This window comes from Lemur catta, chromosome 2 (assembly GCF_020740605.2).
Source record: "Lemur catta isolate mLemCat1 chromosome 2, mLemCat1.pri, whole genome shotgun sequence".
NCBI classification, from domain to species: domain Eukaryota; kingdom Metazoa; phylum Chordata; class Mammalia; order Primates; family Lemuridae; genus Lemur; species Lemur catta.
In genome coordinates this window covers 100,471,946-100,495,740 of record NC_059129.1, presented here as the reverse complement: position 1 = coordinate 100,495,740, position 23,795 = coordinate 100,471,946, and the positions used below count along the sequence as shown (strand labels likewise).

General features: G+C 37.7%; 1 protein-coding gene across 1 annotated transcript in view; it reads left to right on the top strand.

The window, feature by feature from the left end:
- The first annotated feature begins 540 nt into the window (after positions 1-540).
- Positions 541-23,795, top strand: part of PDSS2 (decaprenyl diphosphate synthase subunit 2) — a 221,700-nt gene continuing 198,445 nt past the window's right edge. Inside the window, exon 1 of the mRNA XM_045544118.1 lies at positions 541-1,139. Within this exon, the coding sequence (XP_045400074.1) occupies positions 847-1,139 (293 nt within the window). The 5' untranslated portion in view covers positions 541-846. The remainder of the gene's footprint in view (positions 1,140-23,795) is intronic.

The window sequence follows — 23,795 nt, the reverse complement described above, 5'->3', positions numbered from 1 at the left end:
ATTCCTTGGGAAAAGGGCCCCTTTCCACTGCGCCACGCCGCCTTCCATATGGTTGGGCCTGAGGGCACAGTCCCACGCCTGGGGACTTTGCGTTCCACCACTGAGCCGTGGCCCACAGCTCCAGCAGCCACGCAACCCGAGGGCCAGCCACAGGCCGGCGGCGGACAGCGACTAAAGGCTCCCAGGAGGAGCAGGCGCCTCCGCCCGACGCCTTTCCTGACGGGCGGCCGGGGAGACTGGAAGAGAGACTTGGCAGACACTGATCCTTGTTCATGACACAAATATTTACGCGTGCCCATTCTGTGCTGAGCGCCAGGAACGCTATGATGGATCCGGACTCGGCCCAGATTTCTGGTGCAGGGGAACCACTCGCCGCCCACAGCCTATCCCTGCCACGGTCGATGCTCGCGGGGCAGAAGACGGAGTGGGAGGAGGCGAACCTCACTTCCCGAAGTTCACTTCCAAAGTCCCGCCCCTTCAGGGCGTTCTCGGCAACGCCGTAAAGTGGGGAGCGTTCTTTGCCCCTTAACAGCCCGTCTCCGTCTTTACGGCAGGCCGTATTCCACGCCTCCAATATGGCGTCCCCCATATAGGAAGTGGCCGTGGTTTCTACCCCGGGTGGTTGGGGGCAGTGCTGAGCTGGGGCCGGTGTTAATCCATCCTGGGTAACTGCAGAAAGCAGCAGTTAAAGTTTGTTTCTGGTCACGGCTCTAGGAAGCCACCCTCCTCTGAGGGTCAAGAATCGCCGCTTTCTTTTAGTTCCTGCAAGTTCCTCCTCTGTCCCTGGCTTGTTTCCCGTGCCAACTCCGGACACCCCCAGGTCCCTGACCCTCCTACACTCAAACCATGAACCTTCAGCAGCTGTTGCGCTTGCCCCGTTATCTCGGAGCCTCGGGTCCCCCGCGTCGCCGGTGGTGGTCCCCGTCCCTCGACACCATCTCCTCAGTAGGTTCCTGGCGTGGTCAGTCCTCGAGGTCCCCGGCCTACTGGAACCAGGTGGTGTCAGAGGCGGAGAAGATCGTGGGCTATCCCACGTCCTTCATGAGCCTCCGCTGCCTGCTGAGTGACGAGCTCAGCAACATCGCTATGCAGGTGCGGAAGCTGGTGGGAACTCAGCACCCTCTGCTTACCACAGCCAGGTGAGCTACTCTCTCTCGCTGACACACTCGCACTTACTCGAATCCTTTTTTTCTGGCTGGCACACTCATCCCATCTCACTCAGACTGGCTCCTGGCCCCTTTTACCCCTTCCTTCTCTCAATCCTCCTAAGCATTGCATGTTGTCTCTTCTCTAGGCCACTTAACATTCTTGCTCAGCTGAGTGGGCAAGTGGTTTTCTTTTGAGAAACACTTGTACACTTTTCACTATTTTGTTTCTTAATTGTCTAGGATGAAGATGGCTCAGTGATCTGTGGAGAGATCGAGCAGGGATGTAGGTTCGAGTCATTTCCTAGAAATGGTCTTTTAAAAGTGGGATAGATTAATTTTCAGTTATGCATTGTTCAAGGGGTCACCTTCAGAAAGCGTGGGAGAGAGGCTAAAGGTAGACAGTTCTTTCCAGTGAATGTCTGGGGCTTCAAGTAGGAATTTATCAAGTCAGTAGTAATTATTCTGTTGGAATTTTTATCACTTATGCGGGACTACTGCTGTGAAATATGCCACTAGGGTTTATAAAACTCTTTTCTCACTTAAAAAAACCCCACGCCTTTAGATTTGTAATTAACTTATACAGAAAAGTTACAAGAATAAAAATAGTACAGAGAACACACTCATATACCCACATATATGTATACACACACATATATATCCTATTAATGTGTGTGTATATCTATATGTATTTTTCTGAATCACTTGAGGGTAGATTACATGCATTGTGGTCCTTTACTCCTAAATACTTCAGTATGTATTTACTAATCACAGAGATATTTTCTTACATAACTACAGTAATCAACTTAGGTATATTTAATATTGGTACAATGCTTTAATCTACCATTCATATTCCAATTTTGTTAATTGACCTGTATAGCATTCTTTCCTCTTCAGCCTAGGATCAGGTATTGATTGCATTTAGTTGTCATGTATCTTTAGTCTCCTTCAACGAACATTTCCATAGCTTTTCTTGGTTGTTATGATTAGAGCAGTGGTTCTCAACTGGGGCAGTTTTGCGCCCCAGGGGTCATTTGGCAATGTATGGAGACATTTTTGGTTGTCATGAATACATGCACTTTATTGGCATTTAGTAAATAGAAGCCAGAGATGCTACCCTACGATGCCTAGAACAGCCCCACAAGAAAGAATCATGTACCCAAAGATGTCAGTAGTGCCAAGGTGGAGAAATCCAGGACAAAAATGATCTTTTTTTTTTAATTAAAATCTTATTTTGAGATTGTTGTAGATTCACATGCAGTTGGAAGAAATAATACAGAGCCAGCCACTATACCCTTGGCTGAGTTTCTCCCAATGGTAACATCTTGCAAAAAACTATGGTACAATATCACAAGCAGGATATTTACATTGATACAGTCAAGATACAGAACATTTTCTTCACTACATTGATCCCTCGTGTTGCCCTTTTTTAGCTACATCCTCTTCCTTTGTCTACCCTCTTGCTTTAATTTTTTAATGAGACACCTGTCATTTTCTTCCTTCAAAAGTTAAATAGCAATAATAAAGTGATTTTATTTGTTAGTATTGTTGCCAACTATCAAGAATGTCACACTTTATGATTGGGCTAAACTTGTCCTGTAGCTAGAACATTAATAGTTCTCTAGAGATTTTAGATGACACATACTCAAAACACACACACCTAGGTTTGTATATGTGTTAAGGCTTAATAAAACTAATGAGCCTACTACCCAATTTGAGAACTATAACTTTACCAGTCCCGTTGAAGCTAACTATATATCCCCCAGTCCATTTCTCTGACTCCCACTATATTGTTTTGGTTTTTTTTTTTTTTTTTTTTTTGAGACAGAGTGTCACTTTGTTGCCCTGGCTAGAGTGAGTGCCATGGCGTCAGTCTAGCTCACAGCAACCTCAAACTCCTGGGCTTAAGCGATCCTACTGCCTCAGCCTCCCGAGTAGCTGGGACTACAGGCATGCGCCACCATGCCCGGCAAATTTTTTCTATATATATTTTAGTTGGCCAGATAATTTCTTTCTATTTTTAGTAGAGACGGTGTCTCGCTCAGGCTGGTCTCGAACTCCTGACCTCAAGCGATCCACCCGCCTCGGCCTCCCAGAGTGCTAGGATTACAGGTGTGAGCCACCGCGCCCGACCTGTTTTGGTTTTTTAAAAAAAATTTTCCTTTTTAAAATTACATGGATGTTTCCCTAAACAATAACAACATGTTTAATTTTGCTCATTTAAAAAATTTACAAATATGGTAGTTTATTGCATATAGCTTTTTTGTGACTTTTTAAAATTCAATGTTTCTGAGATTCAGCCATGTTGCGTGTTTAATTGTATTTCATTAGTTTTTCACTAGTGTGTTAAATAAATTCTGTTGTGTGAATATACCCCAATCTTCTTTTCTTTTTTCTTTTTTTTGTGGAGACAAGATCTCACTGTGTTACCCAGGCTGATCTTGAACTCCTGGCCTCAAGCAATCCTCCCACCTCAGCCTCCGAAAGTGCTGGGATTATAGATGTGACCTCCCGTGCCTGGTACACAGTCTTTTTTTAATCAGTATTTTGGTTGTTTGCATTTTTTGGTGTTATGAAAAATGTTGCTATGAATATGTTTGCATGTCTTTTGGTGTACATGTTTTGAGGATATAGATACAGGAGTGTAACTGTTGGGTATATGTTCATCTTTAGAAGATAATACTAAATTATTTTCCAAAGTGGTATAACAGTTCATACTGTCACAAGCAAAGTTCAAGTTCAGTACACCATGTACTCATAACACTAAAACCAAGAGGGGTTTCTTCATTTTTCTTTTTCCTTTTTTTTTTTTTTGAGATGGGGTCTTGCTCCTTTACCCAGGCTGGAGTGCAGTGGCATGATCATAGCTAACTGTAACCTCAAACTCTTGGCTCAAGAGATCCTCCTGCTTCACCCTCCCCAGCGGCTAGGACTACAGGGGTGCACCACCACGCCTGGCTAATTTTTTTTTTTTTCCTGGTAAAGACAAGAGTCTTGCCATATTGCCCAGACTGGTTTTGAACACCTGGCCTTAAGCAATCCTCTTGCCTCAGTTCCCAAAGTGCTGGGATTACAGGCATGAGCTACTGCGCCTGGCAGAGGTTTCTTAATTTTTGATAATTAAGTAGGAGGTTTCTGTGTGTGTGATAGGAATGATAGTATAAATGGTGGGAGTTATAGTAGTATATTGCATTGTGAGTATTATAGTCCCTGTAATAAAGCATTGAAGTGAAAAGGGCAGAGCTAAAAAGAGCTTTATTAATGTGTATATTTCTGAGATTTGCAATTCATCTACTAAGTTGTGAGAGCATCAGATGAGGGTTTGGAGAAGATCCCTTCTGAGGCCGCCAGAGACACATTAGACGAAAGCTTGTGAGACTAATGGTTCCAAAACTTTCCTGATTATAGCCTACCCTGCCCAGTAGTCCCATAGTACAGTGAAAGAATTGGAGAGGCACAAAATAAATATGATTTAGCAAAATTGTTGTGCTAGCATATATGAATTGTTCCATTTAATAAGAGAAGAAATAGCTGATCTTTATGTAATTTTATTATACTTCCTTTGTCACTGTGTTGCAAATTATTTAAACAGTCTAAACTTACAGACAGCCAATGAACAAAGAAACTTCTGGGGAGGGGATATCTATCTATCTTATCTATCAACTGTATATATCTGTTTTAGCAAAGGAGCAGGCATTTGATCCAGGGAGGTTAGGCCAGGTTGTGGCTATTGTAAATTATAACTAAAAACATGGATTAAGCAGCTACATTATTTCACATGCTGTACACCATAATTTGTTGAACTCTTGTCAGCAAAGCATTGATGATTAAGAGGAAGGTGCTCTCGGCATGGTAGTCAAAGGGCACAAAGATCCCTTGTAGTTGATGCAGTTAGGATGATAGGAAGTTGGACTTGCTAAATTCTTTTACAATTATAAAATGACCCATTTTATATTTTGGGTGTCTATTATTTGCTTAAATCAATATTCTAATCCGTTGGGCCATTTACTTTTTGAGTAAATCTACATGGTATGTTAGGGATGAATCATGTCTAATAGCCCTAAAATTTAAATGAATGGTGACATTATTGGCAAATAGCTGGGGGAAAAGGGAAACCACCATAATTTATTATTTGCTACTTTCTTTTCTTTATCTAAGCCATGCCATCAAGAAAAGGGAAAACCAGCCTAGATATATACTAAGTTTAATTCAGAAGTGCGATTTAACAGTTTAACAGTTTAATTCAGAAGTGAGATTAAATTAAAAATATTGAGATTTGGGCTGGGCACGGTGGCTCACTCCTGTAATCCTAATACTTTTGGAGGCTGAGGCAGGAGGATTGCTTGAGTTCAGGAGTTCAAGACCAGCCTGACCAAGAGCAAGACCCCATGTCTACTAAAAATAGAAAAATTAGTTGGGCATCGTGGCACATGCTTGTACACCATAGACCCAGCTACTCTGGAGGCTGCGACAAGAAGATCACTTGAGCCCAGGAGTTTGAGTTTGCAGTGAGCTACGATGATGCCACTGCAGTCTACCCAGGGCAACAGAACAAAACTCTGTCTCAAAAAACAAAACAAAACAAAACAAAACTAACTTGAGATTTGGTGAGATAATGATCCTATTACTAGGAACAATGGAGCAATGAGCTCATTTTTACTCTTGTTCGTCTCAATTTTCTAGGGTCTCTCTGTTGTAAACAACTATAAATAATCCTCAATTAATTGATTCAGTGTTGATTGAAGCTTATGGAGGGATATAAAGAAGTCTAAAACATGGACCCTGTCCCTTCATGAATTGACACATATATTTACAAATATCTAATGGAAGGAAACAAATGACTTGTGTCTAATGAGTTACTACATTTAAAGATGGCCTGGAATAGTATGGAACCTTTCATAAAGGGATTCATTGAAGGATGGATGGATAAAAATTACATGAGTAACGTTATAGGGTAGTATATTACGTATTTTTTCCTTCATGATTCTTTTTCTCTGCTTTTTTCCCAGGCTGTTATACCTCTACTGGGTATAGGGAGGACCTTAAAAGCATCAATAAGCTGTGCAATAAAATATAATGAGCAACTTGAATAGAGCTAGAATAGCTAAAACAGTGTTGAAAAAAAGGAGGGGAGGAATCATTCTATAATACCTAGTCTTACTATATAGGCACATTAATCAAAACAGTGTGGTATTGGCAGAGAAATTGACAGATCAATGGAACTGAATAGAGAACCCAGAATAGACCAACATAAATATGCCAAATTGATTTTTAACAAAAGTACAAAAGCAATTCAGTGGAGGGAGGATAGTCTTTTGAATAAACGGGGCTGGAACAAGTAGACATCATCATCATCCTAGGCAAAAAAATGAACCTTGACCTAAACTTCACACAATATTAAAAAAAAAATGTAAAATGGATTATTGTGAAATCAATGCAAAATGTATTTAAATGTGAAACATAAAACTTTTAGAAGAAAATATAGGAGAATATCTTCAAGACTTAGGGCTAGGTAACAGTTCTTAGATGTGATACCAAAAACTTAATTCATATAAGAAAGCAATTGGACTCCATCAGAATTAAAAACTTTGTGAAAGGACCATATAAGAGAATGAAAAAATTAGCCACAGACTGAGAGAAAATATTTGCAGGTCACATCCAAAGAAGGACTTGTATCCAGAATACATAAAGAATCCTGTAAACTCCATAGTAAGAAAACAAACAATACAATTAGAAAATGGGCAAAAGGAAGAATGTATAAAGGTGGCAAGTAAGCCTGTGAAAAGATGTTCAACATTATTAGCCACTAGGGAAATGCATATTAAAATCAGGATGAGGCTGGGAGCAGTGGCTCATACCTGTAATCCTAGCACTCTGGGAGGCTGAGGCAAGAGAATTGCTTGAGGTCAGGAGTTATAGACCAGCCTGAGCAAGAGCAAGACCCTGTCTCTACTGAAAATAGAAAAAATTAGCCAGCATTATGGAGTGTCTGTATTCTCAGCTACTGGGGAGGCTGAGGCAAGAGTATCGCCTGAGCCCAGGAGTTTGAGGTTGCAGTGAGCTGTCATGATGCCACTGCACAGAGCAAGGCTCTGTCTCAAAAAAAAAAAGAAAAGAAAAAAGAAAAATCACAAAATACAACTATATACCTCTTAGAATGGCTAAAATAAAAATACTGTTAATATGAAGTCCTGGTAAAGATGCAGAGAAACTAGATTTTTCATACATTGCTGAATGGAATATAAAATGGTACAGCCACTCTGGAAAACAGCTTAGCAATTTCTTATACAATTAAACATACATTTATCATATAACCCAGCAATCATATTCCTGAGCATTTATTCCAGAAAAATAAAAGCTTACATCCATATCAAAGTTTATACACAAATGTTTATAGCAGGCTTATTTGTAATAGCCCCAAACACAAAACAACAGAAACGTCATTCAGTCGTGAATGGTTGAACAAACTGTGGTACATACGTAATAATGAAATGCTACTCAACAATAAAAAGAAGTGTACTATGATACAACAACTTGAATGAATCTCAAAGGAATTATTTTGACTGAAAAAACTCAATCTCCTTCCTCAAAAAATTAAAAACAATTACTGTATGATCCAGCAATTCCACTTCTGGGTTTATGTCCAAAAGAACTCAAAGCATAGTCTCAAAGAAATATTTGTATAGCTATGTTATTAATAATAGCAGCAATACTCACAGTAGCCAAGAGGCAGAAGCAATCCAGGTGTCCATTGATGGGTGAATGGATTAACAAAATGTAGTATATGCATACAATGGAATATTATCCAGTCTTTAAGAGGAAGAAAATTCTGACACATGTTACAGCATGGATGATTCTTGAGGACAATTATGCTAAGTGAAATAAGCCAGTCGCAAAAGGATAAATACTTTTTTGATTTGTATGATTCCACTTATGAGTGTTTAGAGTAGTCATATTTAGAGCAACAGAGTATAGGAACAGAAAGGTGGTTGCTAGGGACAGGTGGGAGGAGAAAATGAGTTGTTAAGTATAGAGTTTCAGTTTGCAAGATAAAACATTCTGGAGATTGGTTGCACGACAAAGTGAATATACTTAATGCTACTGAATTATACACCTAAGAATGATTAAGATGGTAAATTTTATGTATATGTATTTTACCACAATTTTTTTAAAAAGCCAATCTCAAATATTTATTGTATGATTCCATTTATGTAAAATTTATATCATTTTCAAAATGACAAAACTATAGAGGTGGAGGACAGATAAGTGTTTTCTAGAGTCAGGGACAATGTGGAGAATAGGGAGGAGTACAAACAGGAATATTATGGTGATGGCACAGTTGGGAATCATGATTATGATGGTGGTTACATGAATCTATACACAGGATAAAGTGGCATAGAACTATATTCACCTACACACAAAATAAATGAAGGCTAAAAATGCTGAAAATGGAATAAGGTATGTAGTTTAGTCAACATTAATGTATCAATGTCAATTTTTTTGGTATTGTACTACAGGTGTAAATGATATCACCACTGGATGAAGCTAGGCAAAGAGTACCTAGGACTCTATATTATTTTTGCAACTTTGAACAGCTAAAAAAAAAAAGCACTTCAAATCAAGAGAGAGAGAGAGAAGTAGTAGACCTTGGAGACTAGATGTCTATGTGTTCTGGTTTCATTTTTGTTAGTACTTAATTGTGTGACCCCAGGTAAGTCATTTCATCTCTGGGCTTTAGTTTCCTAAGCAATGAAGTAAGGAGTTTGACTCCTTGATTGCCAATGGTGTTACCAATTCTAGACTAATCTAAAAATTAGTGTTGGAATTGAATGTGGCCAGCCATTGTCATTTCTCAAGCAGAGAGTGAATAGATTGAATGCAATTCGGTAATACACGTCTATAGTTCTTTTCTCACAATTTAAAAATCTTAACAATTCAGAAAACAGAGTGTTTTTTCAGGCTAATAAATCTGACCTGAACTGATGTGAGACTATTTATAGTCTCTGTTTATCCCACTTAATGTGAATATTCATTCATTTTGTTGCAGAAATATTAATGCATTTGATTACAGGGTACTGGCCCAGTTTCTGCTGGAGTGTTGGAGAAAATGCACCTTCCTAAAATCAGAAAAATTTTGATTTCTGAAAGACATTTGGTTTGGTTTCAAGGGCTTTGGATGAGAGATTATGGACCTGTCCAAGCTGGACAGAGATATGTAGGATGGCCCAGGTGTGTGACATAGGTTGGTAGTATGGGAGAAGCTGAAGGTAGCAACAGTGCCTCAATGGCCCCTTTCCTCCCAGTACTACTTGTACCCTATGGTTCACTACTACCTCTCTAATTAAATGTAATTATATATATAATTTTTAATCACTTTAATTTCTGTATAAATCATTAAAATTAAGTACTTTTAGCTTTTGCAAATTCATTTCATATACTACCTACTGTCAAGAACTGAAATGCTTTTAATATCATATGTAAGATATTTGTTTCAAAGGTGATGACTAATACTTTTTCCAATGTAGAATTGCTTAAATTTTTTTTGTTGCTTAAACTTAGTTGATTCTTTAAGTAATGTGGCTTTATTTATTTTCATTGATTACTCTTGACAGATTTGGCTTTCAGAATGAAATTTTTGTTTCACTCTGTCTTTTTGCTTTTGCCTTCAAAACACTCTCCTCTCTCTTTCAGATTTAGATAGATGGGATTAATTTAGTATGCAATTATTAGGGACAAATTATGATATTCAGTCTCTTTTCTTAGGGGTTATTGACTCCTTGGTAGAGACATTTTGTTCCTGAGTTCACTACAGTTACTTGGCTACTTTAAAAACCTTATTAGTTTTTTCTGCATGGTAAAATTCTTCAGAGTTCTTTGAATTTATTATTAGAAATTTAATTTTAGCCTCTTCCATGTTTATGAAAGACCGTTTCTAGATTCAGTTCTGTAATTACTGACTGAAACCTACATTGCTTATGGAGAACTTTTTCTTGGATGACTAAGAGAAAATTATAAATTTTAATTCATTCTGCAAATATTTGAGGTGCTCTGGGCATGGGTGTACAAACAAGAATAAGACACTGCAGCTGCCATCCAGGAATTTATGAGAGACAGTATAGTGAGCATGAGTTCTAGAACCAAACTGGGTTCACATTCTGACTCTACCACTACCAGGCTTTGTGATCTCAGGTGATTTACTTAACTTCTCTGCACCTTAGTTTCCTCATCTGTGAAATAGGGTAATATTAGTACCTATATCGTAAGGTTTAATGAAGATTAAATGAGTTAATATAGATAAAGTGCTTAGAACAGTACCTGAGTACCTGACATATTATAAGTGCCTATATGTTAATAATTATTAGTTATTAATTAATTATTTTCTAATCATTATTAGAAATTCATTTTAATAGGGAGACATGTGAATAGAGTACCTTGAGATACTAGCTGTAGTATGTGTGAACAATATGCTGTAGAGACAGAGAGGCAGAAAAACATCTTTCTCTAGAGAAAATTAAAGACTTCCAGGCCGGGCGAGGTGGCTCGCGCCTGTAATCTTAGCATTCTAGGAGGCTGAGGCGGGAGGATTGCTCAAGGTCAGGAGTTCGAGACCAGCCTGAGCAAGAGTGAGACCCTGTCTCTACTAAAAAATAGAAAGAAATTATCTGGACAACTAAAAAATATCTATAGAAAAAAATTAGCCGGGCATGATGGTGCATGCCTATAGTCCCAGCAATTCGGGAGGCTGGGGCAGAAGGATTACTTAAGCCCAGGAATTTGAGGTTGCTGTGAGCTAGGCTGATGCCATGGCACTCTAGCCAGGGCAAAAAGAGCGAGACTCTGTCTCAAAAAAAAAAAAAAAAAAAAGACTTCCAAACATGAGGTGGCAGATGAGTTGGGTCATATTGGATGGAAAGGAGATGACTGAGGCAGGAAAAGAAATTAAGACACAAGGAATTGCTTGGCAAACTCTAGGAAATTTATAATTTGGTGTAGGCTGAAATGGGATGAAGCAAAAAAGATAGGTTGGAAATTTCTTCTTCTGTCACGATAGAATAACTGATGCTAGAAATGCCCTTCCAGAAAACTGGATAAAATATATAAAACAACTATATTTCATTTTTATTGCTGAAGGGTATTCCATTGAATGGATATAGAGCAATTTGTTTATTTATTCGACTTAAATGAACATTTAGATTGTTTCTATTTTTGGCTACTGTGAATAAAGCTTCTATGAACTAAATCACATTGATTTATAAAGCAAAAGAAAAGATTGAAGCTGGATTTTGAAGAGCTTTTTATGTCATTTTAAGAAGATCTAATTTTATCCTAAGGTCAGTGGAGACCATAAAGGTTAAGTCATAGAGAGACCTGAGCAGATGTGCCTTCCTGAAAGCTGACTTTGGCAGCTGTAGAGGTTGTGAATTGCACAAAAGAAAACCTTGAGGCAGGAAAACCTGGCAGAATACCACGATGGTTTATTCATTTCTTCTTTCAGAAGCTAGTTGAGTGTGTCCTTTAATGGCAAAGTACTATGCTAGTTATTGGGGGATATTAAGAACACCAGACACTGAACCACATCCGCCTCCCCCTCACCAGGATTTGTATTCAAATAAGGGAGATAGATGTGTAAAACAATAAGTGCAATAAAATGTTACGTATGTTGGGATAAAAGTGTTTCCAAGTAAAATGAAGACAGAAAGAATAGAGTGGGTTGGTGGGGCAGGGGCCAATGTATCAAGAAAGTCTCAATGAGATGACTTGAGCCTTGAAAATGGAGACATTCTTGGTAATAGAGGGATGATGAGAGTGTGGTATGTACTTAGGCGGTGGTGGTGGAGATGAAGTGGAGAGAATAGATTCGAGGTACATTCATGAATTGTGAGAGTAAAACAACAGAAGATTGAAAATATGCTGAATAATTATGTTGAGATACCAGAAGTATGTTTAGGTGCAGAGTCTAGGAAGAAATTTTGTAGATTTGTTGAACTTGCGGTGTTTGTGGCATGTGGAGATGTCGAAAATACAGTTAGGAGTGGATCAGGTGCTCCCAAGGGAGGTAGACACGGGGAGCTAGAGTTGGAAGTAAGTACTCAGTACAGGTGAGATTTAAGGCCATAGGGGTTTCTTATCTCTCAGAGAGGGAGTGTAGAATTGTATCAGCATTGTTTAGTTGCAAGCAAAGAAATCGATTTTGGATTACCTAAGCAAGGGGGAGCTAATCAGGCTTTACGAAGAATGAGAACTAGGGATGCTCTGGGGAAGTCGGTGGCAGGAATTTACAGACGGTCTCTCTGCATTACAGCACTGCTGTCAGCTGTGTGGCCCTGGCTGCCTTTCCTTCTTTAATGGCTCAAGGTTAAAAGTCCTGTGAGAGAGGGTCTATTTGGCCTTTCTGGCATCTTAAACCTAAACCAGATCAGTTCCTTTATGGGCAAAAGGTATACCATGATTGGCCCTGCCTGGGTCTTGGCTACCTCTGTGGACAACTGGGAAGTAAACTACTGTATTTCAGGCCTGCTTAGACCTCACAGAATAAAGAAAAGGAATTTCCCTAAAGGGAAAGTGAAATGTTGTTATGAGACAAAGTGGGAATAGATTCTGGGCAGGACACTCCTTATTTGAATTTACTGCCTCCCTTCCCTTTCTTACCATATAAACAATTTAAAAGATACACCAGCTTAAATGGTGTAATTAATCAGTCATACCACCTCTCCAAAGAGATAACTCATCTTCATGTCTAGGACCTCTGAGTTGTGTCAGTCTTCTAATTTTGTGGTCCAGTTCTTACAGTCTTCAACCTGTGGGCTAAATGGTTAATTTATCCACTACCATACACCTGTATAGACAGAGGAAATGATAAAGCAGAGGAAACACCAATAACTATTGACACACCGTGACAGAGACTGCTGGTGGCCTTTCTCAACTTTTTTCTCTTTCCACCTTGGTAAGAGAACCTTGAATTTATTCAGGGATAAGGGACTACATTTCTTTGCCTCTCTTACTGCTGGGTGTAACTGTGTAACCAATTTCTGGCCAGAAAAAAAAAAAAATATTGGTGGAAGTGTATGAATTTCTAGGAAGTCTCCTCAGAGGGATCTATCCTTCTTTGTCTCTTTTTCATCCTGTTGCTTTGAATGTTAATGTGGTGGCTGGATCACTAGAAGCCCTTTTTGAGCGCCACCTTTTATGTATGGTAAACTGAAGAGTAGGAAGGAACATAATATCTTTGTGGAATTTCCACACAGTTTTGTATTGCCTATCTCCAGTCTTCTTTTACATGAGAAAGAAATATACTTCTTACTGCTTAAACTGTTATTTTGATTTTTGTCTCAAAATCAGTAATACTAGATTCTAGCTAATATACACACCAAATAAGGAATTTGGATTATTTCTGCAAATGGCCATGACCTCAGTTGGCAGCAGTCCTTTGTTTGATGGGTTGATTCATGCCTTTTTCATCCTAAAAGGTTAAGCCATTGGTGGCACAGCCTATACAGAAACTGTAGTCATCTTTTATTACACTTTACTATGGAGGCACTCTCAAGAGCATTTGCTACCTGTGCTCATTCTGGCTCCCACTGTTACAGTATCGATATACCCTCTCGGTAGCGGATATATCACTCTATTTAGACCTCTCTATGACTTTTTCTGGCATGATGAGCCACACAGCAATCTCAGCTTCCAATTCAGAGGCACTATTATTGTGTTTCCTGGTAGACACATTCTTTTCTTGGGCACAAAACCTTTACTAGTTCTCTGTCTTAGAGACAGCAAGCACAATTTTCAGAGGTCATTAGCTATAGTTGTGAGAAGTACCATGTCTACTACCCAATTAGAAAAGTGCTGGTTCAGCTCATAAGCTGCATTCTCTAGCAATAGCCCAGTCTCCCAATGTGCTAACTCCCATCTAGAGCCTTGTCTTTGTTCATAGGCCATTTCACCGTTGTGTGAGCCTGCTGCTTCTGAAAGATGGGAAGAGTACTTGTTAAGACCAAAAAAGCCCTTGGTCACCAGCCTTACTTTCGTTGGGGAGTGATTTTATTCACCAGAGGCACTGTTAAGTGGGGTATCATGCTAGTGCACAAGTAAGTCTACAAATGGTAGTGTTGGTAGCAGCATGATAGGGAAGTCACATCCAAACACAGAATAAATGTCTCTTCTGAAGAGGACAATTTGCTAACCTCTCTAGGATGAAAAGGGTCACTGGGGTCTATCCGTTATGAGGTAAAGGATTTATCTGGAGGAGTATACCATGTAGGGACACTTAATGAACCACGTCAGCCTTGGTGGGAGGAAATCCCTGTTGTTGAGCACACGTATAGGCACCATCCCTGTCACCACTACCACTTAGCCAAGTGCCGAATTGACTAGGCAAGGGAAATGGCCCACTCTTTCAATAACAGGCACCCTGTCCATCAGCTTATTAAGAGCTTCTTCTCAGTTGTGGTAGTTTTGTTGAGCAGTCACATGGAACACAGATACTCTCAGGTGCTTTTTCCATTCCCAGAGACTTATCCAAATGTCCCTTTCCCAAATCACCTTGTCACTGATCATCCTAACGTGCTCCTCCCAAGTCTTGATCATTCAGCCAGTCTATTAGACCTGCAGAAATTACCATGTAGTACTGACCTCAGGTAGCCTATTTTTAAGCAAAGTGAACAATGACATGTACTACTCTAAGTAAGCCTTGCAGGAAGCATTTCTCCTCTCAGCTAATTCTCACGATCACCCCTGAATGCGGTTGTTATATAGCAATAGTACATTTGCAGCTGGTGCTAACATAGTTGTTCAGGTCCTTCTGTAACCAGGCATTTTCCTCTCTCAAGCTTGCTGGGCATAGGGTACTCAACATGAAGCCATAGGTACAGATTGAAGGAGAGGTGGCATGTAGTAAGAGTATGTTTATAAGAGGCATAATTGATCTGATATGCAACTTAATTGTGCCTTCAGAGCCCATTTGGGCCTGCTGGAATTTAGAGTTACATACATACAGTAATAACTAATGATGGGCAGCTAGACTGCATTGTCACATAATGTTCTATTCACTTTTTGCTAGGGTCTAGTAGCAAGCCAGGAGCTGTTTTTCGAAAAGAAATAATTATTTTAGTTGCTTCCTAAAATGGCCATCTGTATTCATTGCAGCTTTTCACAGGTTCAGTACAACATCATTTTAGATGGAGACATCTTTTAAATTGTCTGAACAGTAAGAAAGCAGAGGAAGGTGGGCAGTATGTACACTGGCTATTCATGCAAGGGGTGCCCTGCCCAGAATCTGTTACGCCTTTGTCACATAACAACATTTCACTGTTCCTTTATAAATTTGAGAAAATTTCCCCCTGGAAATGCAGTGATTTTGATAAGGAAAAAGACTTTGATCAGCTTCCACTTTGTGCTTCTTACCATAATAGTCATTCTTCCTGAACCAGAGAGCCATTGTGGGGATTCTGGCAGTATTTGGGACTATCTGAAAACTAGGATGTGTTTGAGTTTTTAAGATGACTACTGTGAGAAGAGGTTGAATTAGAACTCCATTTCCTATATATGATCCTCATAAATTGTCAGTCCAACTGATGGACTTGTGGTATTCCTAATTCCTAAGAATTGATGTTAACTTTAACCCAGTATGTAATCATCATAAGAGGTGTGGGTATTTCCCTTTTGCCAGTTCATAATTACCTGGGTAAATGGCCAAAAGGGATTTGGCCTCCCCTTCATTCAAGAAACTTGAATGGTACTGGCTTACTAGACCTGGAGTTATTAAGTGTTGGGTATTTAAATCAAAACAGATCTTAGTGGGTTGCCTGTTGATTTGAATACTTGAGTGTGATTAATCAAATATAGACAGGGATGTCTGCCTCTCACAACAAATTCTGAGGTGACCCAATATCTCTTATCCACCTTGCTGCCTGTTAGGATCACCATGCCCACTTTGCTTTTGGCAGTTAACTGCTACCACCTGGACTCAGCTTCCCCCTGGGCTCCTCCCATTGCTTCCTGAGTTCGGGGAGTCCATTTCAGTAGCATTCCCTCCTACCAAAATCCTTAGCCCTAGGAACAAGAGCCAGTAAGTAAGTGATTAGTAGTGATGTGGTGTGCTCCTCACCAATCTATTTCTTTTGTCAAGAGTGAAAGAATCTTCAGGGCCCTATCAGGAGATATAAGAGTGTAGTTAGTTATAAGAATAACAATTTCACGTGCAGTTGACCCTGAACAACAAGGATTTGAACTGTGAGGGTCCACTTGTATGCAAATTTTTTTCAACCAAATGTGGAGCATTTGGGTGACATGGAACTCAAGTATAGGCAGGTTCTGCCTGACCTGGGTATGCCCAGACCTGAGTATGCTCAGATGCTGAGTATTTTGGGGGGTGGGTGGTGAGGGGGTTCCTGGAACCAATCCCTGCCTATAGCGAGGGATGACTGTAATTTGAATAGAGAAAAATGTTGAGAGAATGCATTTCACTATAGGCTCCTCACTTCCAAGAAACCTACACCAAGGCAGTCGGCACCAGTTTCATACTGGAAATAGCAGTTTAGTTTCAGTCAAGTACCATCATCTGTCATAGTGAATCAGTGCCAATTTGAATAAGGTTTGTTTTCAACTTGTAATTTTATTTTAGTTATATTAGAACTACAACCATACAAAGTTTATAATTTTTATATTTGTATATATTTAAATAACATTTTAATAAAAATTATTTAGGCAATATTCAGTAACTGAATTTTTAACCTTTAATAAGGTCCATATATTACTCAAGGTTGAAGAATATTACTGTGTTCTTAATTCTGAGCCCAATTAATGAGAATAAATTGATCGTAGGTTTTTAAGTGCTATGATACTTAATTCTTTGCTTAGATTCTAACAAATTAGGATTCAGATACTCACATTTCTCTTCTCATATTGCTCAGTACTGCTATATTTCAACTGCTTTTGATCAATATTGTATTCTGTAATTGCCCCTTCTTTATTCTTCTAGAGGATTCAGAATATTCTCTTTTTTTTAAACACCTTGCAAGCCCATTAGTTACCAAAAAAAAAATTCATCTGTGCTTGTGGTTTAAAGAACAGTTTAATGAATGTTTTTCCAAAAATAGCCACCCTAGACTAGGTTTTAAAAATGGGTACTAGGTGTTAACCCTTCAGAGTTGTTTCTCATTTAATACTTATTGGAAGTTCTAGATAAAAACTCTTAGTTTATGGAATGCAGATGGATTTGCTTTTCTTCCTATGACTCACCAAAAGCTATTCAAAGCCTTTCATTTTTTTGCTATTTTCGTTTTCTGAAACTTCATTTTAACAAATATTTAAAAATAGCTTTAAAAATTATTATTCTCCTGGAATCTCCGTGGAATGTTATTTCATTTGCTTCAAAGATTTTTTTCAGCAAACTGAATTGGTTTTATTTCTAGTATTGTGAGGCTAGAGATAGGTCTAACAAATACTATAAAAACTCAGCAGTTGTGTTTTGAATTTTTCAAACATTGATAATTTGCATGAACATATTCTTGATAGCGTTTAATAATTACACGGCTTTGTGATAGGTGATTTCTGTCTGTTACATTGTTCAGTATCACCATGAAATTTATTTTATTCTCAGAATAAAAATGCCTTCATGAGTCTTCTCCTTTAACATTTCTCTCTAACTTAAGGCTATTTCTCTTATGCTGCTGTGTATTTAAAAGCAATGTCATTTAGTTTCACAGTACTAATAATATACACAAAGATTTTATTAAAAGCATTTTTGATTATTTAAAAATATTTATTTTTTCACATATATTTCAATCTGTGGTAATCATGATTAAAAACAAGTGTGACTATATGACAACAGAGTATGCATGGTACAATTTTGTGAGTATACAGAAAGGAGCTGCAGAAATGAACATCAGGAAGTTGGTGGTCCTGGCTCCAGCATTCCGCCCACCCCTCCCAAAACCAGTGCCATAGTAATGGCTTCAGCATTTTAATCTAACTTTAAAAATATTTATGAATATACCCTGGTCAACCTAGGAAAAAACTGGGGTAGAGCTTTTCCATTCTGGCTATTTTTTACTATTTCAAGGATAAATTTTAAAAATAATGTTTTTCCTGGAGGCCATTATGTTAAATGAAATAAGTCAGCACAGAAAGATAAATACCACATGTCCTCACTCATACGTGGGAGCTAAAAAAAAAAAAAAAAAAAAAAATTGAGCTCAGAAGTAAAGAGTAGAATTGTGATTAAATATTAGAGGCTGGGAAAGGTAGGGGAGGGAATAGGGAGAGGTTGGTTAATGGATATAAAGTTACAGCTAGATTGGAGGAATAAATTGTAGTGTTCTGTAGCATTGTGGTGTGAATATGGTTAACAATAGTTTAGTGTGTATTTTCAAAAAGCTAGAAGAGAGGATTTTGAATGTTCACAACACAAAGATGCTAAATGTTTAAGGTGATGGGTATGCTAATTACCCTGATTTGATCACTACTCATTATATACCTGTGTTGAAATATCACTCTGTATCCCATAAATATGTACAATTATTATGTATCAACTAAAAATAAAAGGAAAAAATAATGTTTTTGATTTTCAATGTATGTTGGAATAGTGGGTTCATTTGTTAAATGATCAGGGTAATGTCTCTTGTCCCAAAGAAGATAATCTTGGGATCTTGATGGTTTAGTTTTTCCCCAAATTATATTGTATTTCTGGTTATCTGTGTGTCAATTACTCAATGAAAAATTTAAATTCCTAGTAGATATTTTCCTGCCACCTGTTTGCTGCTTCTACTACTTTCATTCAGTAGTGGGTTTGGGAATGCAGACTGACATTAATTTCAGTTTACAATTCTGACTAATTTTAGTTTAACTTAATTAAGTAAAAGCATAATATTCTATAAAGAGCACTGCAGTTTTGGGAGGCAGTACTGTATACTGTTGTAGATAAGAACATGGGCTTATGAGCCTACCAACACCTGAATTTTAATTCCAGCGCTGCCATTTCCTAGCTGAATAAACTACAGAATTCCTTGAGGCTTGTTGTTTCATCTGTAAAAGAGATGATATTGTTATTCCTGTCTCACAGGATTATAATGAGGATTACATGAGACAACATCTTGTAAAATGTTTAGCTTAAGTATTCAATAAATATAGCTGCTGTTAGCTATTATTGTGCCCAATAGTCACATCTCTGTTAGGTTACTCATCTTTTTTTTCCGCTTTTGCCTAAATTTTCTTGAAGGATAGTTTTAGGAACCTAGAGAAATATTATAGATGAAAATGATTTGAAAGATATGCTGTACTATACAAATATAAGGTAGAAGAACAGTATTATGATTATTATTATTAGAAATAGCAGTTAAAGCTATATGGTTTAGTGGAAGGAACATAGTTTTGGAAGCTGTGGCTTCCAAACAGATCCAGCTGCAGACCAAACTTATGTCATTTATTACCTGCTATTTGGGCAAGTTAACTAATCAGAGCTTCGGTTTTCTTGTCAGTGAAAATGAGAATAATAATATCTATCTTGTGGAACAATAATACCTATCTTGTTGTGAGGTTCATTGAATGAAAGGCTTAGGCAACAGGGCCCAATGTAGTTTTCTTTCCTCCTTCCTAACTGGAGACTAGGAATTTTCTTTGGCAAAAACAATCATCCTTTCTGAAACATAGTATGTATTAATTTTGTATTAGAGTTGATTGTATTTTCATTAATGAATTGCAAGTAAGATAGAATTGACTAATGGGTTAGGAAGATGAAGAAAATAGGGGTGCTGGTTTGTATGTGGTCCTGAATTAGATTTTAGAACTTTTGAAGATGAATTTGTTTAGTATAAAGAAAGGAATTTAAAATATGAATACAGTTGGCTACAGTGGATGTGCTATAAACCCTGACAAAGTAGAAAATAGGGAGTTGAGGGTCTCTTAGGTGGCTGGAAATAATACATATCAAGAGGTTTTGTAACTCTAAGTCATTTTAGCAATGAATAAGATATTAATACTTTTTTACGCTTGCCAAGAGTAAAGGGCAAACATCTGGGGATGGTAGATCTCCCAAAATCTTTCTAGGTTTGGTATATTCTTCTTCATGGGGCAAATTGGCTGCTGTCTATTTACACAGCCATTGCGGCTACATATAAGCACTTAGATGTCTCAATAGTTAGAGGCTTAAGGGAGTGTTTAGATATGGCAATGCCCAGTCTAGCTTTATAGATAAAAAGCAAGGTGCCTGCCTCTTTATATGTCTATCAAATCTTGAAATTTCACTGTGTGACAGTTTGGTAAAGTTTCCTGAAGACAGAGAAATTCTGCTCTTCTGTGAGGTGGAGTCACATTACACTCTTCAGTAGCTTCTCATGTTCTGTGCATACAATTTGGCTTATACGTGGCTCCCTGCCTCTCCAGTTGCTTCTCCTACCACTCCCCACTTTCCACCCTAGCCTGTAGCCACAGAAAATAAACCGTTTACATTCACACCTGGTAAGCTTTGCTTAACCTTTAGCACTCAACTCAAGTGTTAGCTCTTTTGCTAAACATTCCCTGATTTCTGCAGTTAAATTGCTCATTCCTCCAAATTTCTGTCTTCTCAAAAAATCAGAAGCTATAAGACCACTGAGCTTGCATTACCCCTTAACTTCAATCTGCTGATGTCAAGTGGTAGCTGCCTTTCGGCTGGGCGTATGTTCTCCAGTCCACCATTTGAAGTGCTTCCGTTATATAGCTGGCCACTTCATGGATTAACCGGCCAATCTGGCCCCTGTATTTGGACCTCTAAATTAGGTATAAGTGTTTCCAAGACTGTGAACTTTTTGAAAGAGATGATTTTCTCTTTATATCCCTATTGCCCATCATATTTTTAACACAGAAAGCCTTCATTATGTACTTATAGGATTGGAATGAATGGAGTAAAAACTTTCCTAACCAGAGGACTTTGCCCTTTTCCTAACTTTTGCTTTCTTCATTACTTTAATTAGATCATGGCATTCGTCTTACAGATTATTCTTCCTAGCATAGAGCATCATGGCTAAGAGTGATCAATTCTTCCTGAAGACAGAGCAAGAGAAAATGCTCTTAAATTGTAGCAGAGTTGATTAAAATTAGGTGGAGAAACTTTTCCTTGCTGTAACAGTTGTTAGGAATGGATTACCATGAGCTGATGTTGTGTCTTTTTATTTCGAAATCTTCCATGGGATTGGCATACACATTGAAGAGAGAGGGCAGGGCAACATAAAATTCCTTGTGAGTCTGTGCAGTGCACTAGTGAGTAATCAGAATATTTCAGAAAACTGACTATATCTTATATACAGTGTGAAAATATATGTTTTAAGACATTGTACATTTAGGTAGAATTTGAGACCAAATTGTAATCAGCAGGTGCACAACTACAAAAAATATGGAATTTGTCATTCCAAAATTTGTTCTTCTATCAAAAACAGCTGTCTCTAAATAGTGCCTCATACTGTTGGCAAATTCATTACAAATGCAGGAAGCAACTCCTGTTTCATATGATTGGGATTTGTAAAAATAATTTAGATGTAAGCTATCCACAAGCCACTTTTTTTTTAGTAACAATCCTATCTAAATACTCACATTTTGGCATTACACATGAGTGTCATAGTTTAAATTTTGGAACCTCTAAGCAGAAATTTAAGAAAGGGCTCATTTAGGATGGAATGGCAAACATTGCTAATAAGGAGAGTTCTCATTTTGGTTTCTGCTCTCCTGCTCCCACCCCTTAACCCAAAACCAAAACAAAACATCTGGAGTTATTTAGGCAGTATAACTATTCTTAAAAGAATGGATTTCTAATCATAAACTCTTTCTGGCACTGAAAAATGCTTTTGGATAGATAGAAGTCATGATTGGTAAAAATATGTTTGAATGCATAAAGTCTCAAATCATGAGTGCAGATTTTGGGAGTATTTGGGACCAAGACTGATGGAGTTGTTTATATCCTTTGAGAAGGAAGCAATCCATAAGTTCACAAGTGTTATTCTCTCGGCTTTTCCCTTAGCATATTCTCCAACAAAGGTAGCTAATCTCTTGTGAAATGTTGGTTGTTTTACTTTGAAAGACATGTGCTAAAGGTATAAATTTCATTTTTTTCTCTTTTCTTTTTACATATTTAAACAAGTTTTGCTGCAGGAAGACAAAGAGGATATAATACCCTTCAAAGCTCCTATCTTCAGCCTCTCTTTTGTAGTTTTGTCCTTGTAAGACAAAGGATAGGTAGGAGAAATAATAGATAAGCATTGAAGAAAACAGTGTAAGTCAAGGAGTGGAATTGAAAGGTAGACCTGTGTTGCAATGAATCAACAAATATTTATTGATTATCTGTATTAAAATACAATGAGAGATATATTGAGGTAAAAAGGGTTCCTATAAGAACTTAAGTATTCTTGAGGAAACTAGATGTAAACATATGAAAGTTTAAATAATGATGCAAGATAAAAATAATCATAATTGTTACTAATTGCCAAGTGAAGAGTTTAGTTAAGTGCTATAGGAGTTCAGTCCATAAAGCTAAACCAAGGGCTTTATGAAAGAAGAATTTTAAGAAGCTGCTTGAAAAATGGGTAGAATTTGGACAGATGGAAAATAGGAAGAAGTTGTTACTGCTCTTCCCTTTAACTGGAAAGCCAGGTGTGGAAGTCAGGAAGAGCAGAGTTAGTATCATGTTACCTTTGAGTCAAAATCAGCAGTTAATCATGTGGGAGAATTTTAACTTAATGAGCCCAAGAAAACCTCTTGATGATTTCAACATATTGTAAGTCCTCTTAATTCAGGCCTATAAAACAAAAACAAAAACAAAGACGTTTTTAAAATGCTGGAAGGGCTTAAGCAAACTGATATAATCCAGGATATTCACTATGAAAGGAGCAATATTTTATTGTTAAACTTGGATATTTCAAACATTTTAACTGAGGGAAGGGACACACACAAAGAAGCCATGTGTCTCTCCTAGAGAAACCTTAACTTTCAGCTGAATGATAAACATTGGTGACTACAGGTCATCAGATAAACTTTCAGAGATTCTGATCTTGATATGAGTTACCAATCTAAAGAGGAAAAGATTGTCTATACACCTTCTTTCTTCCTTATCCTCAGAACTGAAGCGATTCTGTAATTTTTTCTCAAGATCATGTTAAGCAAGATACTATTATTCTTGTCATGTTCTTTTTTCCCTTTTTCCTATCCAACTTTGTTTTACTACTACAGGTGGAGAATACACTTGTCAGTATGTCATTAATAAATTAACAATTAAAAATATCTAAAACTGTACTCACTGACATTTACAGCACGGTATAGATAGAGATGTAGAGATTTTCCTTGTTCTTGCTAACCTTGGATATTAATATTAATACCAATGTGATAGAAGATAAAAAAAATCTTGTTTTATGTTGAACACTAATATTAGTATTTTACTACTAATGATATTGCATCTCTTATGTGTATTGGCCAATTTTATTTCTTCTTTTTTGAGCTGCCTGTTTATACTCTTTGCTCAGTTTTAGTTGCATTATTTTCTTGTTGGCATGTTAGAGCTCTTTATATATTAAGGGCTTTACTTTTTTCAAATGTTCTCAGTTTTTTCCCAGTGTAAAATTTTATGAATTTTTGCTATATAGAAGTTTTGGGTTTTTTTTTTTACCTTTTCATTTAGAAATAATTATAGAC